General features: G+C 30.7%; 1 protein-coding gene across 1 annotated transcript in view; it reads left to right on the plus strand.

Moving 5' to 3' along the window:
- LOC129216614 (serine/threonine-protein kinase SMG1-like) overlaps positions 1–17,575 on the plus strand; it is a 248,709-nt gene that overhangs the window by 172,209 nt on the left and 58,925 nt on the right. The window contains exons 56-64 of the mRNA XM_054850834.1: positions 934–1,063; positions 3,308–3,404; positions 3,487–3,585; positions 4,540–4,655; positions 4,767–4,838; positions 6,601–6,780; positions 9,395–9,482; positions 14,402–14,556; positions 14,650–14,871. Of these exons, the coding sequence (XP_054706809.1) occupies positions 934–1,063; positions 3,308–3,404; positions 3,487–3,585; positions 4,540–4,655; positions 4,767–4,838; positions 6,601–6,780; positions 9,395–9,482; positions 14,402–14,556; positions 14,650–14,871 (1,159 nt within the window). The remainder of the gene's footprint in view (positions 1–933; positions 1,064–3,307; positions 3,405–3,486; positions 3,586–4,539; positions 4,656–4,766; positions 4,839–6,600; positions 6,781–9,394; positions 9,483–14,401; positions 14,557–14,649; positions 14,872–17,575) is intronic.

A 17,575-nucleotide genomic window follows, 5' to 3' on the forward strand; every position in this document is an offset into this window, starting at 1 on the left:
TATTACTTGTTACTATTGCAACAATTATTATACTGTTTGAAAATTTAGTTCGAAATAATTTCAATTACTTTTTTGTTCTATCATAAATACACATATGTTTTTAAGAGTGATTTTAATCGTTTCTTAAAATTCTTATGTTACATGGTTTCTGGAAGTAAAGTTTTTTTTCTTTTTTATATTTTCTATTATCTTTCCATGTAGAAAAATTTAATATACTGTTTTGTAGGTTTTTTTTCCAAAAAAAATTAACTTGATATGTTTTTTTTTTTCAACTATTTTATTAAAAAAAGTAGCATTTTTTAAAAATATATCTTTAGTTCAACAACTTTACACAACTTAAAACGTTTGAAATACTGCATTTTATGCAAACATACAATGGATTTCAAGTAGAGCGAAGAAAGAAAACCATTATCATTGGTAATGTAAATCAGGGAAATTTGGTGAACTTAATGAGGGAAAAGTCAGGGAACTTTTTTTCACAGTTCCTGTCGCCACCCTGTACATCAACGTGAGCAAAATCATGGGTAAATGCTAGCGTATATATTTAAATGGTTATTTAATTTTGTTTATTTTTAATTAAGTTTTTAGTTTTTACCTTGCAATCACGAATTAGTTTGATATATTTCTCTGATAGTTTCTGACTTGCTTGGAACCCATTGCAAGCAGACAATTTAATAAAAAGATAATTTGAGGAATGATTTTCTAATCATAATAACAGTTTTGTGTGTGTGAGTGTATATATTGTCACCACAGAGCAACAGTAAGACACCTAAACCTGGAAATAACAGTAGGATATCCTACTGTAGTTATAAAGTGATGATATGTTATGTGTCCTTTTTTTTTTCTGGTTGTTTCTTGCTTGAGGTATTATTTATAGATTTTCTATTTCTCTCCACCTCTTCCTTTTATTTCTTTTTCAACTTTTCATTATAGATGTTTAGAGATTATAGCTGATTTTCGAAATCAGTATGGAAGAGAGAGTCCAGATGCTATACAGTGTTCTCTTTCTTTAAATGTGCAGTTCCAAACAGCTATTTCTGAAATTAATGCCAAAACACTGTCGGTAAGAAACATATTTTCTCCAACATTTATATTTTTTAAGGATTTCAATATGCTATTTAATGCTCAGCTTAATTTTTAAAACATTTTGCTATCCATGTTATTGATAATTCTTTTGAAAAATAGTTAGTTATTAAGTAAAGTTGACACTACTATTTTTGGGTCCATTGAATTGATTTTTGATGCATTTCACCCAGTAATTATCTCAATACTTCTACTTTTTAAGCTCTTGTTTATCATATTGCATGAATAAAAAAGGAAAACGGTCATAAGTTAAAGTTTCAATTGTGTGATCTTCTAATTTATTCAAAAACTACCATAAATTAGTAAAAACCTTTCATGTGCTTATTTGAAAAGCTCCACAAACTTTGTGCTGTAAAATTTCCAATTCAATAAGAAATCTTTACTCTCAAGTAATTGTAAGAAAGTTTCACAATGATACTTGTTGTTGAAAATCATTATCTTTTAACTGATGAAGAAGAGTTTTGAATCTTAGAAATTTGTCCTCTAATGTGATGCTGCTTTTTGTTTCAAAAAATATTTATTAAGCATTTGCTTTTTGTTATTTTTTTAGGAAAGAGTTTACTAACTTTTGCTATTATGTTATTTACCAGATGTACTTGCTTATATACCAGTTTCTTCCGTGACTTTAACTTATTTACATCATTATTAATACTTTGGTCATTTGACTCACTGACATAATAACAGCTTCACTTTGTATATATTTCTTCTTATGTATACTTATTATTTCTTATAGGTTTTTTATATAAAGTTAGATAAGTTATCAGCTTTTCTAACACTTAATAGCTTGAATTCTGTTTAATTTAATTCTCAGTTAAGTTCATAGTTTTAAGCAAAAAAAATTTCAGCCTATATTTTATTTAGAAGTGTCAATGTTTCACAGTGATTTTTTAACTGGATTATATACTGGAAAAGGAAAAAAAAAAAAAACTTCATAAATTAATTTTGATAAGTATTGTCTAGTCTAAATGTTAAAAATTATCTACTATATATTAAAATCTGTTCGCGTCCGTCTGTCTGTCTGTCTGTCTGTCTGAAGATCGATCTTCTCGAGAATAGCTGCGAATCGAGAGTCAAACGACATACCGATCAATTTGAAATTTTCCAAAGAAGACAATAGGACCAATCTCGTAATTGTGCGACTTTAATTATCGGAGATATTAATTAAAACGTTAATTAACATAACGTTATTCAGGAATTTTTATTTCTTTCCTGTTGCCATTTTGCATATGGGTGAGCAAGTAAAATTCTAATAATTGTTTTAAAAGAAATTTTTTTGGCTGCTGTCCAAATCTTAAAACAACGTTTCCATCTAGAATTTCATTTTAAATTAGTTTAAAATTGATTGTCCTATTCGGACATAGCCTTTATTTTATCGTCTGTAATTTTTTAATTTTTTACATTCAACGTTCTTAACTCTTTTCAGCATATGAAAGTTGTTTCTTTAGCTATGTTTATTGATTGTAGTGTAAGTTTATCATTCACCGGCATCATATTTTGGTACATTTAGGCTGTGCGACTAATTATGTTTATTTTGTTGGACTTTTTCCCGTCGCATGAGTGAGTTTTTGAACTGTAATAACTCTCTTTTTCCTTTCTGTTTCTATTTTTGAAATAAAGTTTGTATCGTTAAAAGAACATGTTAAATTGTGATTGCTTGGATTTCTTTAAGTGAAACAGAGTTGAGCAAGAAAGATTGTTTTTAAGGATTTTAACTAAAGCTTAATTGGAATCTAATGACTTGGTATTAAATTTATGCTTATTGGAATTTATTAAGTCTTGATGCTTTAGTTTCACGTAATCAACCAAAAGTGTGTGTCATTTTATGTAAAAAGCTGATTGTAATTGTACATAAATATTTCAGATTTAGTCTCTCAGATGTAATTTATTTTAACGTGAGCACAGATTATAATTGATAATGCATATATTTTCATCTTTTGTGCTAATTGAAAATACTCATAACTTGTATCATTGATAACTATGATTAACGTTAAAGGGATTTTTGCCAAAAATATGCTCTACTGGTGTTTTGCAAACCTTGCATTATGCGTAATTATTTACTCCTTAGCGCTTTAGAAACTGATGTCAGAGTAATACAAAAACATCAATTGAACATCTCTTTCATTTTTTAAGTAGCCCGTGCAACGCCGGGCACGCAGCTAGTAAATGATTAAAATATGTTGAGTACTGCTCTAAGAATATATCTATTTTCTTGATTGCATTATAGATTTTAGAACGAATGAGAGTAGAAGGAGTAGATGATAAATCTTCTGTAATTGCTTATGCAGAAGAAGCAAAATGTGCTGTGAAGCATTTTCTTACTGGTAAGGAAAACCATTTCATTCCTTTGTTTTCATTTTTAAGAGAAATTTATTCATTGTTAATCTGCTTCCTGTATTTCTTTAGAAGCTGGTGAAGCAAGCCACCAAGCTTTCCTTTGTGTATTAGGTGAAGCTTTATGTACTATTAGAAAACAACTTTTTATGATGGAAACAGCAGCTGGAGGTTTGTTTTAATTTTTAATCCATCTTTTCATTATGTCCCCAATTTCCATTGTTACTCTTCCTCAAATGAATGTTGACTAGTTTTTGTAACACGTCAGTACTTATGTAATTTGGGTTTTTACCTGTTTGAAGAAAAGGTAGAAACCAGAAATATCAATGTGACTCTCTCCGAATTCTGTATAGCTATCATAAAATGATTATTTTTATCAATTTTTTCAAAATTGTATGTTTGCCTTAGCTTATATGTTAGTATAATTTCAAATTTAAGCTTAAACTTTTCTGTCATCCGAAAATTATTATACATTTCGTAATTTATATTTACTGTACCATTTAAATGTAATATTTTAATAAAATTTTAAGAATTAAATTATTTGCATCAAAATTTCCACTTATTAGATCGAGGCTGATCGAATTGTGATAACATGAGACTATTTGATTGTTATTGCATTCTAATGAAAATTTTATTTTGTTTTGATTCAAACAAAACAAGTTTGTGTTAATACAGTTGGTTCTCTATTTAACGATGCTCTATTTAACAACTTTCTTTTTAAAGACAACTTTTCACTGTCCCGGATGCTCCTCTGTAGTTTTTGAAGCATTCTATTTAAGGACGCGTTCTACTTAAGGATGATTTTTTATGTTCCCTTGAATGTCGTTACATAGAGAGCCAACTGTATTTATGATCTGATTTTAGTTTCCTTTCATTTGAAAAAAAATATGCTTCGGTTGCATATGCCTATGTGAAATTGCATATTCAGTTGCCTCATTCAGATTGACCCCTCTTAATGGTAGGTTTGCGAATTCCATATTATCTGTGGGAGTACTGTATAGTTTGAAAAGTTTTAAATTTTGTTATTCAAACAAATTATAATAGCCTCTTTGACATCTCCTGATAATTACATGTATTTTTATTCACTATGCTTGCACAAATATTTCTTTAACTCATATTTTTTAGCATCTGGGGACAGATTGGTTGATTTAACATCTTGGAATGGTGATTGGTTTTTGGATGAGATTTACAGTACTTCTGGAAATGTTGCGCAGTACATCCAGCTTTTGTTAGAAACTAGTGTTGTATGTCATATCCTTTTCTTATTTACCCATTTTTCTCATTACTGCCTTCTCATTTCTTTTTGTAGATTTGAAATGTCATGTACCTAAAGATAACAATTTCATTTATAGGTAAAAAACCCAGAACTGAAGGCAGGTTTGCAAGGGGTTCAGTTAATCCATGTTGTTTTTAGCGCTTTAGAGGTATACATTTCCTTGTTTTTTTTATCTTATTATTTACTATTTGCAAGTTAAATGTTTTATTTCTGTATTTTATAAGCAAATGTTATAGAAACCTTTTTTTGCTGTTTAATCATGTTGTTTAATTCAAGCCCAAAACTAGTAGGGGGGGGGGAGATTTCACGTAAACTTTTAATAGCTTTTAAAAGTTGTCTTTAATCTCAGTTAATGTGCGAAATTGATAAATATCAGTTGATATCTTCAAGGGGCGCTACAACCTGACCACTAAGTTGTATCATTGTTTTTCTTCTATACATCATGATTTTATTATGAAATACAATGCCTTTAGTTAAGTTATCAGTTGGGTTACAGTAGCTGAAGTCACTTGATGTGTTTGGTGATGAACGATAAGGGTTTTGGTAATTTTTTATATTTGAAAGCTACTGTTAATATAATTTAAAATGTTTTTGTTTATTTGATGAAATATTTTAAATTGTAAAGAATAGTTCTTATGTTTTATAATGGATGTTATTGCATTTTAGTTAAAAAAAATATTTTCGATCGGGGAAGGGGGGGGGGGATTTTTGAATTTTCGAGGGATTTTTTTCTGTTATTTTTTTTTTCAAACAATAGCTTTTGAATAGTGAAATTATTTTTCACACGGAGGAGCAAGATTTCCTCTTTGTTCTGGATGTACTGTGTTTTTTAATTACATTGTTTTCCTGCTGGGGGAAGGGAAAAAGTGGAATTTTTTAAAATTAATTATATAAAAAAGATGGAAGTGCTGATTGATAGGTTAGGTTCAGGGATGGACTCCCTTGAGGGACCGGGCCCCTGCAATTTTTTCAAATTGTGGTTCGGAAACGAAAGTGTAGGCCACCATACAACGCTAAAAAATGGAATCGGGTTCGAATTTATTGCTTGGAAACTTTTTTAAACTGCATTTTTAAAAAGGCAATTTTGACGATCTTTAGTGATGGTAGGAGAGTTTGGAGGTCTTCCTCAGTGTATTTTTCAAAATGTAAGTCTGAAAGACGTGATTGTAAACATCTGTGTAGTGTAAGGGAAAGGCATGCATTCAACGACTTTCCTCCAATTAGTTTTGGAAAGTGAAGTTTCAAAAGAGCAGTTTTAGAAGACTTTCAATGGTGTTGTGAGCAGGCGATGCCAAAACATTACCCTGGAAATATTACGAAAATAAATTTTTGAAGTGCAGTTTTAGAATGCCTCTATCAAGGAAAAATTAAAGAAATAAGTTATGGTATCTCCTTGGCTAACTTTCTATATTTTAGTTGTTTTAAATAAAATTCCTCCCCCCCCCCCCCACCAGCAGGTGAAAAATCAGCAATTGAGTTGTGGGATTATTTTGCCTGTAAGAGCTACTGTCAATGTAATTGTATCTTTTTATTTGTTTGGCGAAATGTTTTAAATTGCAAAAAAAAAAAGATGTTCCGCTTTGTTCTCTGGGTTACGATGCTTGGTTGGGTTATGATAACCAAGTTCACTCAAGGGGATTCTTGTGGCATGGTTTAAATTTAGAACTTTATTAAGTCTATATACCATATTAATGCATGATATATCAGTTGGATAATAGTTTAAAAACTGCTTCTGACATACTGTTGTGCTAAGTTTTTGCACATAATTTGGTGGAAAAATTGAATAAGGTTATTGATGACAATGATGAATATTATTTTTATTAATATTCATTATTGTCTTATATGTATTAATGTATTTACTGCAATTTATAAATGATTAGCTATTCATTCACTTTGAAACAATATTTCAGGATTTGAGTTGGCATTTTCAAAATATTATTCTTCCTGAAGCAATTCAAACTGCCCTTGAACCATCTGTCATCGAAATGGTAGCAAAGCTGGATAGAATAATTGCTCGCTGTGGGGTTCCTTTGGATAAATTAATTTCAGATTTGGAATCAAATATTACAAGTTTAATTTTGAAAACGCAGGTATGTATATTTTCTAATTATTGCAGAGTTTATTTAATTTTGAGGGAATAGAAAACTATAGCTCATTAACAGGATGGTGACAAAACTGGGAAATCAGGGATTAGTAGGGGAATTTTATCAATCAGGAAAGGGTTGTTTATGTTGGGTTTGAATTTCCCTTTTTTGTGGTTCATGCTTCGTTAAATAAACAGCCCTACTTATGAAGAAGAATCTGTTTCCATATGCACTAATCGTTTGCAATGATTGCTGACTTTGTGCTCTTGCGGTTACCCACTGTCTTGAAGTAATTAGTGCACTATAGTCAAAATATAGTTCAAGAAGAAATCTTTACTCTTAAGATTAATTTTGAATACAGCCTAAAAAATTTGCTTCTTCCCATTTTTAATTTGGTTCCTAAAATTGTATGTAAAATCAAAATTAACTTCGTTTCTTACTGTCATATTATCACCTGCAGCTTAGGATTATACAAAGAATTTTTCTTCAGACCTAAAAAATTATTTTATTTCTATATCAAGTTACTTCTTTATTTTAAAAATTTGTTTTTGTGCATTTTAATGCTATTTGTTGCAAAAATAATCCAATATTATTTCTCCGCATTAATAATGAAATCATTTGAAATTGATTTACCTTGTGTGCATAATGAAAGTATCATTATCATTCTTTTAATAGCTAAAGTGCTGTATTAATTCATTAAAACATTCATTCTTGATTAGAGAATAGCTCCTTACGAATGGATGTCAAAAGATTTCAATTTGTTTTCCATAAATATGTCTATTAATTACCTTAGAATAATTGTATTAACTGCTATACTTTTACAGGTTATTCTTTGAGCAATGGTTGTACTGCTTTAAAATTTAGTTGAAAATTCCTTCAGTATCATTTTTATTTCCTTTTATGAAGTAAAGGAAGTATTGTATTCACAAAAACATTTTCAGCCAAAAATCTGCTTTTATTTCCAGTTTGCTCACCCCCGAATGAATATTGAATTTTTTTTCAACCCGACCACGCATGGATATATGCCTAAGAACTTATAAACACCCGAAATATCCATTTTGGCGTTCCCCGAATTAATTAAAACGATTTTCCTTGTGACGTCTGTATGTATGTGCCTGTGTATCTTGCATAACTCAAACGGTATGTCCTAGAAAGTTGAAATTTGGAACGTAGACTCCTGGTGGGGTCTAGTTGTGCACCTTCTCTTTTGTTTGCATTCAGGTGTTCCAAAAAGGGCTTTTACACTTTTTTGGGGGGAAATCATTGTTAATTTCAATGCAAACTCAAGTGGTGTTATAATTTGGCAAACACTTGGCGATAAATTGCCAAACTTTTAGTCGCCTAGTTTTTTTTCTAACTTGGCAACGGATTTGGCGGTTTCATTTTTTATTTTAAACATGGTTTCCTTTTGGCCACTATTAGCGATATTTATAGAGTAAAATACTGAATCACATTAAAATATCTAAAATTGGGAAAATTATTCAGTATAAAATGTTTTCTTGCTTCAGTTCGCAACAAACTTGGGGTAAAATATTTAAAGTTTCTTTGCTTACTCCAAGGCACTGTTATTAAATTGGCATAAAGGATAGTCATGTGTGCACACATCAGCTCGTTTTAGTATCATAATTAGATACATCCTCATATAGATTTTAGCGAATGATTGAGTAACGCTGACGTCATCAACAATGAAACTTGCGCCATGGCATGATAATGCTATAATATTTTTTGGTAATGTTCGACATGCATTGAAATGCTTTATTTCAACAAGGTTGAACTGGATCCGGTCACTTGAATGTTTTACTGGTAAGACTCTCATTTTGGGAGAGTAAAGAAATGACAAAATAGTCAACTATTAACACTACCTACTGGAGTTTAGGGTTAATCCACTGCAGTTAGTTTTAAAATTTCAACTATCAAAATATCATCTAACAGGGATTTTCTTTGTTAAAATGTAGAAGTGTAGAAGCAATTTTCACCTGTCATACCTTGACGGGCAACTTTAATATATTTAAGAGTGATTTCAATAATTTATGTGTACTATGAATAAAGTATTTGTTTTAAATTTCCTATAATAATTGCTTGTAGCTTACTCAATATACTTTTAAATTGTTTTTTTTTATTCCAGTGCAGTTCGCTGGGTATGATTTTATAATTATTACTTTAATAGTAAACTGAAAAAAAAAGTATAATCTTTTTAAACTATAGTTTAAACTGATGGCTTAAAGAATTTAAGTACTGCATTTTATGTTAACACACAATCAATTCTAAACAGGGCAATAGGTTTCAAAGAGATTGTTAATGTGAATTAGAGACATTTGGTGAAAATCAGGGCAAAATTAGGGAAATTTTTTCACAGTTGCTGTCATCACCCTGTTTAAGTAAGCTTCACAAGGGTTAAATTACTTAAATTACTTGGAGAACAAGAAAAAAAGAAAGAAAAGCTATGTTTTCTAACCCCCCCCCCTTTCCCCACAACTTACATAACTTTTCAAACCTCTTGAGAAAATCCATTTATGGTAATCATTAAGGAAAAAAAATCCTTAGTTTGACTTGTGTAATAAAACATGTGATTGTGCTAAATTTATGTAATGAAACATTGTGTTGAACATTTCTGTTGTAGGTTGGGGAAAATAGAGTTTCTGATACTGTAAAGAAATTGAGAAATGAATTCGAATCTTTGATGCAGCGAACAGAGCCCCAAATTTCAGGTAAGCTTTTTTTTTTATTGGTTTAAGTCTAAAGTTTTAAGTTGAATTTTCTTTTGTTATAAAGGTTGCTGTGGAACTTAGAAATAGTAGTATACGTTTAGGGTTTAACACCCCTGGTAAATATGAGGAATAGCACGGTGCTCTGAAATAGCATGGCGAGGAGGGGGGGGGGCAGGCTCGGCGTGTTCTTTCAAAGAAATTCAGCAAGATCAATAATTTTAGAAATTCGTCATAAACTATTAGTAGTGTTTTTTCTTGAACCAAAGACAGGGTACATTTTTCAGTTTTTCTCTAATTCTGCATTTTTTTTCTATCGAGCATTAATTTGGAAAATGTTATTTAGAAACAACAGGAGAAAATATGTTTGAGAAGCATAATTTACTCATTTACTAAAAGGAAGGCAAAGAAAAAAATATGTAAAAGAAAAATTTAAAAGAAAAATTAAAGCATCTTGTTTTTTAATTAATTGATACATTTATTTGACGAATTTTTTTACACTTTAATTGATTTTTGGCTGGATTACACATTACAGTAACGTAGGTGCTTCCTAATACTGTTTAATTTAGATTTAGCGGATTACTTAGCTCTTAAATAGCTTAATTTGATTTTTCAACAATTTTTTTTTTCATTTTAATGTCACTTTTTATGTTACTGAATGGCTTTTTTTTAATTTATTTTTAAGCAAATAATTTAAAAGTTTGTGGAACTTTTCATGTTTTTTAGTTATTTATTTATATGGCGAAATTTTTCCCCATTAAATTTCCTTGCATTTGAATACCATTTACATTTTTAACAGGTTTGTTTTATGTGTTTTAATTGTTATTATTATTTTCATTTATTTATTTTTGAAAGAAGCAAAAGTTTTGTTTGAAAAAAAAAATTGGAGGGAATTTTATTAATACTGGATAGTAGCTTTTCATATAAAGATTTTTATAAACCTGCCGTCTTTTCATTTTTTGAAATTTTTTATTGCCATGTTTTTCCTGGTAAATTCATTATTGTTTCAATGTGCTTTTAATTGATTTAATTTCTTGTTCTTTAACATACAACCTATTTCTTAATGATATAAATTTTTTATGCATATTGATTGATACTAACAATCAGTTTCATGGCTAAAATTTCATTTGATAGGTTTTCTACATATTTTTTCTTTCAAATAATTGTATCTCTACGCATTTTTTATTCTTTTTATTAGTTCTTATTGCAAAATAAATAAATAAATAAATAAATAAAATAAAGATATTAAACTTAGTTATTCACCGTTTTTAGAATATGTCTTTTAAAAAATAACTAATTTTGAGTTCAACTTTAAAGTAAGAAAGAAAAATACTAAAAGTTTTTTGAATGTTTCCATAAATAAATTAATAAACTAGCAAAAATACCCAGCTTTGACTGGGTCGGTAATAATTATGGGAAATAATCGCTACTTTCATCAGTTTCGGTTGTAACTGATAAATATATTTATCAATTGTGCGTGATGAAACATCTCTTATATAATTAAAAACTGAGCGTACCTATGTATCTATGTATGTCCAAGCTTCTTCTCCCAAATGACAGTGAACTGACCATCGAACCAGGTATCGATGGATTCCTAATCTTTCCGTCTTCATGTTTGGCTATTTAACATAATCCTCCGATAATAATTAGCGGAGATATCAATTAAAAACTATTAATTATGAAGCTTGGATTTCAACATAAAATCCCTAATTTTCGAAGGCTTTCCTCCATTCAAATTATTTTTCAGTGCTTCATCTCAACTTTCCGTTGATTGCTAATTTAACGTTTCATATTGTCTTTGTTTCATTCGTGATTTTTTGAGACTTTTTTCAAGTCAAATAAGTAATGTTTCTTTCAAGAGCATTCGACCAAAAATACTTAAGGGAATCATCACAAATACATTAAATGAAGCATTTAAGTTTTATTTCACGTCGTAAAGTAAATGAGTGATTTACATGCAATTTATTATTAGTTTGCATAGTACTGATTTGGAATGTGAATTTTCCTGTTTTCGTGTGGACAATCTTGGCAAACACTTCCCACTGATATAAATCTTGGTGGGAAGATTTTGATAATGGGGTTGTTTCCTTCAAACAAGAGTACTACTTTTAGTCACAGAAATTGATGATAGAATAAGCAAAAAAACAAGGATCCAGATAATAATTTTATTTTCCTAGCAGTTATTTTTTAATTAATTTTTTAAAATGTCCGATTTTTCAAACAACGCGTGGTCTTTATACGTCACAAATGATGCACTTTGGCGCATCTTTCTATCGCATTTCCACGTTATGATAATCAAGTAGCGAATTAAATATTGCGCTCTACGCTTGCTATCGACCATATTGTTGCCAAAACACGTCAGTATAAATGCGAATTAAATATTTTGCTCTGTGAATGGCAACAGTAAATGGCATTTCGTCATTTGTGATGTCATCGGCAGGAGCGTAAACAATGAAAGTGCACCGATTAAAGCAATTTTTTAAGGGGATTGTTTTTGTGCATAAATATTTTCGATATAGTCTATCAGATGTAATTCAGTTTAATGTGAGCACAGATTATAGTTGATATTGCATACGTTTTCATCTTTTGTGCGGATTGAAAATACTGATAACTTATATCATTGATAACTATTATTAACGTTGATGAGGTTTTTGCCAAAAATATGTTTTACTGGTGTTTTGCAAACCTTGCATTACGCGCATTTATTTATTCCTTAACGCGTTAGAAACTAATATCAGAGTACTACAAAAACATCAACTGGGCGTCTCTTTCATTTTTTAGGTAGCCCGTACAACGCCGGGCACGCAGCTAGTATGTAATTTTTGCATAATTCAACATAAAAAAAATAACTTTTTGTTGTGTCAATTCATTGAGCATAGTTCATATGTTTAATAGACAGTATGGTTTTCTTCATCAGATGTAATGCTCAATTTTATAATGTTATGCATAATTTAATTCAGAACCAAATTTTCAATGATTTGTTTTACTAATTGAAAGCAGAAATTAAACCAAACTCCCTCCCCCCCCCCTCTTCTGAAAAATAAACAGTATAACCAAAACATTTCCACATACGTTTTCAAACAACAAACTTCTTTTCAAGCTCGTTTGAAATTGCTATTTAATGTACAAATTACAATAAATATGAAATAATCAATATTCTATATCACTAACTCATATTTATTGAAGGTTTGTACTAGTTACATTACTTAAATAATTTTGAAAATGCTTCATTGCGAAAAATTGGAATAATTTATCACAAGATTTTTTTCATCAATATAATTTTACATTGATTTAGTTAGTACTAGATAAACATCTTCAACTTATATTCATGTGATCTTGTTTTAAAACGTAATATTTCTTGAAAAGAAAGATTCATATTTTTTCACTTTTTACTTAAAATATCTTTTCAAACACTTTTCTTTGGGAAGAAATAAATCCGCTTTCAAGTTAACTCGAACACTTTTGAACTCAATTTTGTTGAATATTCACTTTAAAAATAAATTATCTGATGTTTATAGTTAAAAGTTGCCTAAAAATCCAACAGATGTCGCTGAAGTCTGATGGGGTTTTTTGTTTGATTAATTGATTTCATACTACAACTTTTGTTGAAATGACATATGTTTTAACCAGAGGACTGTGGACAAATCATTTGTTAAAAAATTGTTCAATAGCGTTTTGTCTTTGAATAATTTCAAGTAATATTTGCTACAAAACAATTTTTCTGGTATTCTTTGAACTTATACTTCCCATATTATTCGCATTTTCACTCATTTCAAATTCTTTGAACCCATTTAGTACAAATAAATGAGGTTGAACTAAAGTATTGAAGAGAGATTGAATGAATGCCACTTCTGAGTTTAGGTGGATGTAGAGAGTCATTACTTTATCTATTTAGATCTAAGTGTTAGCATTATAAACCTAATGGTAAGTAAAATATTTACTCAGAAATAGGGGTGACCTGTGGTTTTTCTCCCCCTAAAATTATTGAAGTTGTTTTAAAAATGTAGGGTTAGACAATCTCTGGTAACATTGATCTACTGATAAAATATTTTTTCATTTAAGACGTTGACTGCTCTTGGTTGTAATTTTCTTGCTGAGCTTAAAAATGTAAACCATTTTTCTCCATCACAGTGCTGTAATAATTTATAATAGTGGCATTTACACCAAGGAAATGAGGTAGTGTTCACCTTATTACAAAAGGTCTGACTTTGGCATGTTCGACATAATTTGCTTTTGAAAGATCCTATTATGAAGTCCAGCAATAATCTGCTAGCATACTTGCTCCTCACTCCTCTTATAAAGCGATTTTCATAACTGTGATCCTATCCTGATAGAATCGCCCATTATGTTCATCGCTACTGAGGTCCTAAGTTTTTGGGGAAAAACTCCGTAAAAGTGTTTTATTCACTAATCTCTCCAACTTTCAGATTTCTTGTTTCAAAAGAAGTTTTCTGTTACATTATCCTTGAAAGGAATACATTCATGTGTATCAGTGCTCATTTAAAATATCTATGTTTTATAAGTTCTTTAATTTGTGGTCTTAAGATAAAGCCTTTCTTATTTTTTCATAATTTAATTTCCGGAAGTTCTCTTTCAAGTGCAAAAAGTATTATTATTTTTTCCCATAACCTTCAGAAATATTTTCATTAAACCCAGTTTTATTTTAAATATTTTTCGCGTTAAACTTTCATACTATAACTTGCATAGAACTGTCCTTGCATATTCATAACTTTCATTCATATTGGTTGCTGAGTTTTTCCCCAGAACTCACTGCAATGTATTCTAAACATGAAAAGATCATGGATATTGTTGTTTTGAATGGCAAATCTATGCATTTTTTAAATGCAGAATTCAAGAAGAAATTGTTAAAAATGTGTATTTGATTACTCCATGCAGTTTTTACCATTTATATATTTTATTAGGTTTAAATCATGGACAAATGCTACTCATGGGTTTTAATGGACTTTTTACTAAGATCGATTCTGATTTGGAGGTTCTGCTGTCATTTTTAGATAATCTTGGTATCCCTTCAAGCTGGCAAAAATTGGATTTGTACAGGGATACTGTTTCACTTTGTGTAAGTATTAATGTTTTTTTCTCATTTCACTGAACTGCTTTGTAAAACTAGTCTTAGGTTTGCTATGTTTTAACTATCCATTTATTCTTAAAGCCTGCTGTTCATCACAATGCTGCTCGTCCAATATTGAAAGACATATATTTTGTAAGGAAATTATCAGCTATGCAGCACTCATTTCATGTGTGTCATAAGTATGTATCATCTTTGCAAATAAATCCAAGGGCTGGCATAATGGAAAGAGATGTTATTCTTGTGTCAGATCACCAGCTTGTAAAGCCTGTTAAACAATTCACAGCAGATTATGTTCGACATATGGTATGCATACATTCTATCTTTGCTTTAACATTTTTATTTATCCTTGACACAAGATTTGTATAGAAGCCTAAAAATTTAACACACATACACACACAATAAATGCTTAAACATATTGGAAATTGAGAAAAGACCAAACCAAGAGCCCATATATATGCAAAAGCAGCTAATCTAATAAACTAAGTAAATATTGAAAAAATTATAGCACATAAATGATAGTGCCATCGTAAGATCAAAATATAAAGTATCTGTGCACAAAACTCAAAACTATCTGCAGGTATGAAAAATAATACACATGTGCAGACAAAGTTTTTAGTGAGACAATGCCTTTTGCATTCAATCATGTATCCATAAAAGCAGAAGGGGAACTTTTTTCATTAATTAATCACCTATTTTGATGGTAATCATAGTTTAATATTGATATTATTAATTTAAAATTATCAGGTGATGCACATATCTATAGCAAATTTATCCGTGCTTGGCAGGTGCTCGTGGGTCTATATTATCTACCTATGGATAGTGCACACATTGATAAGAAAGAGAACACAGAAAGTGATGAAACCGGACTCATCAGCTGTGAGATCTTCCTCCAAAAGAAACCGAATTGGGATAGCCATTGTCTTCACAATTTGGCTATTTGCTATTATTGATAGCAGATTAGCTGCAAATCGAGATGAAAGCCCTGCTTTTACCTTTTAAATTTTAGCTCCTATTTTTTTCGTACAGTTTAGTATTTGGTGCACTTAACTTCAACTATTATTTTTCAAGTTTTCTATGCATATTTCTTTGAAGTGGAGCATAGCTTGTTTCAATTCCAAGGGAATCAATTTTTTTCCAAAAAGTCATTTAATATTTTGATAAAAAAATACTAGCGGGCATTTTTTTATTCGACAACCTAGCCAAAACACATTTGTCCCTTTTATAATTTAATATAATAACTTGATTTTGACTTTATATTGATGAATGTAGCAATTTTGCAGCCTGACCTGAGGCCACAAGCAATCAATTTATCTTACAAAGGATATTTTGAACAGATGGACCTGATCAAATTTGCTTATTGTTCATTACATACACAGGCCTCCCTTGTATAACATGGTTAATTCGTTCCATTTATTATAAAACAGTGTTGTATGAGAATTTTTAAAAAATTACTTTTAAGCTTTTTTTTTGCACTAATTAATCATGTACATAGTAAAAACCATGTCATTATATATACATAGTGTGTGGTAATGAAACCATGTACACTTATTAAACACTTATTACAGCTATAATCAAACATTAACAGTGTGGTGGAAAAGTGGTTAATTCTTTCGAATTTGTTAGAAAACATGAACCACCAACTTAAATAAAAAAACAAAATGAGGAAAAAATTTTAGGACGATCGTATTTTAAGTGTTTCCGCAAAACTCCAGGACGTCACAATATTTGGTACCTACATGGAACTCAAAGAGAAAAAGTTTGACTTACCCCACAGTTGTAAATGAATAACAAAACTTCACACAGATTTGGCACATCACACATCTTTTATCTCCGACCATCATTTACATGAAGGTCTCGGGGGAGCTCCCGCGAATTCAACCACAGATTTTCTCCTTACATGAAATGAATTTAAAAAAGAATACAAGGTAGATTATTGCAAGACAGTCTATTGCAGGGATTTAAGATGTCCTAAGGGATGGGTCAGCTTCACATATGAAAAAAATGACGTGAGTCGATGTTGCAGGAACGAAAAACGGAGTCAAACCCAAAAAAAAAAAGGAGGAAGGATGCTTTACATTATACTTTAGCGGAACGAATGAAGTGATGCATCACTGGAGCTGGGGACTATCACTGGCGATGAAAAGGGAACCACATCTCCCCACGAAAATGGCGATGCAGGTGTCAGAAATTAACTTCAGATTCGGGTGCGCATACCGCTCATGTTTCGCACGGTATATCCAGATGCAGATGCCACCATCATTAATTTGGAACGAAGAGAAAAAACAAGGGGTGGACTTAAAAACTTCGAGATGTACATTCAAACATCATTGTCGGAACAAAAAACGTGGACGTCGTCATTTTTTTTTTTAAATCTTGATTCTTGACTATCATATTGAGCAGAATTTACTAACTAATAGCTCATTTTAGGTATTTGACAGGGCTAATCAGCACCTGTATCGATAATTAAATCATCACACCATTTATTTAACGGATGGATCAAGATTCGTACTCCCCATCATCGTTAATTCGTGAGACGACCTTTCACAGGTCTAGTGTCCAAGCTCCTCAGAAAGCAGCATCACATGGTCACCGCTAGCGCTCGACTAGACACGAAATTTTCCGAAAACATCCCAACTAAAAACCCACGCGGTCGCGCGAAAAGCAGATATTCATATGCGGCGTCACTTAGCGCAGCGAATGGGAATGCGGGAAAATGACATCACCGAACTAGGCCGCGCCTACGGCCAATGAGCAAAAAAGGCGGGAGACAACACATCACAAAAGGAAGAAGGGAAAACATGGCCGCCGAAAACTCGGAAACGACGCCATTAAATAAAAATCAGAACACATGAAATAAAAACGTGAATCTAAGAAAATATATGTGATTACTATATCACATTATAGATGACACCATCATTAATTTGGAACGAAGAGAAAAAACAAGGGGTGGACTTAAAAACTTCGAGATGTACATTCAATCATCATTGTCGGAACAAAAAACGTGGAC

Source organism: Uloborus diversus, chromosome 1, assembly GCF_026930045.1.
Source record: "Uloborus diversus isolate 005 chromosome 1, Udiv.v.3.1, whole genome shotgun sequence".
Taxonomy (NCBI): Eukaryota; Metazoa; Arthropoda; class Arachnida; order Araneae; family Uloboridae; genus Uloborus; species Uloborus diversus.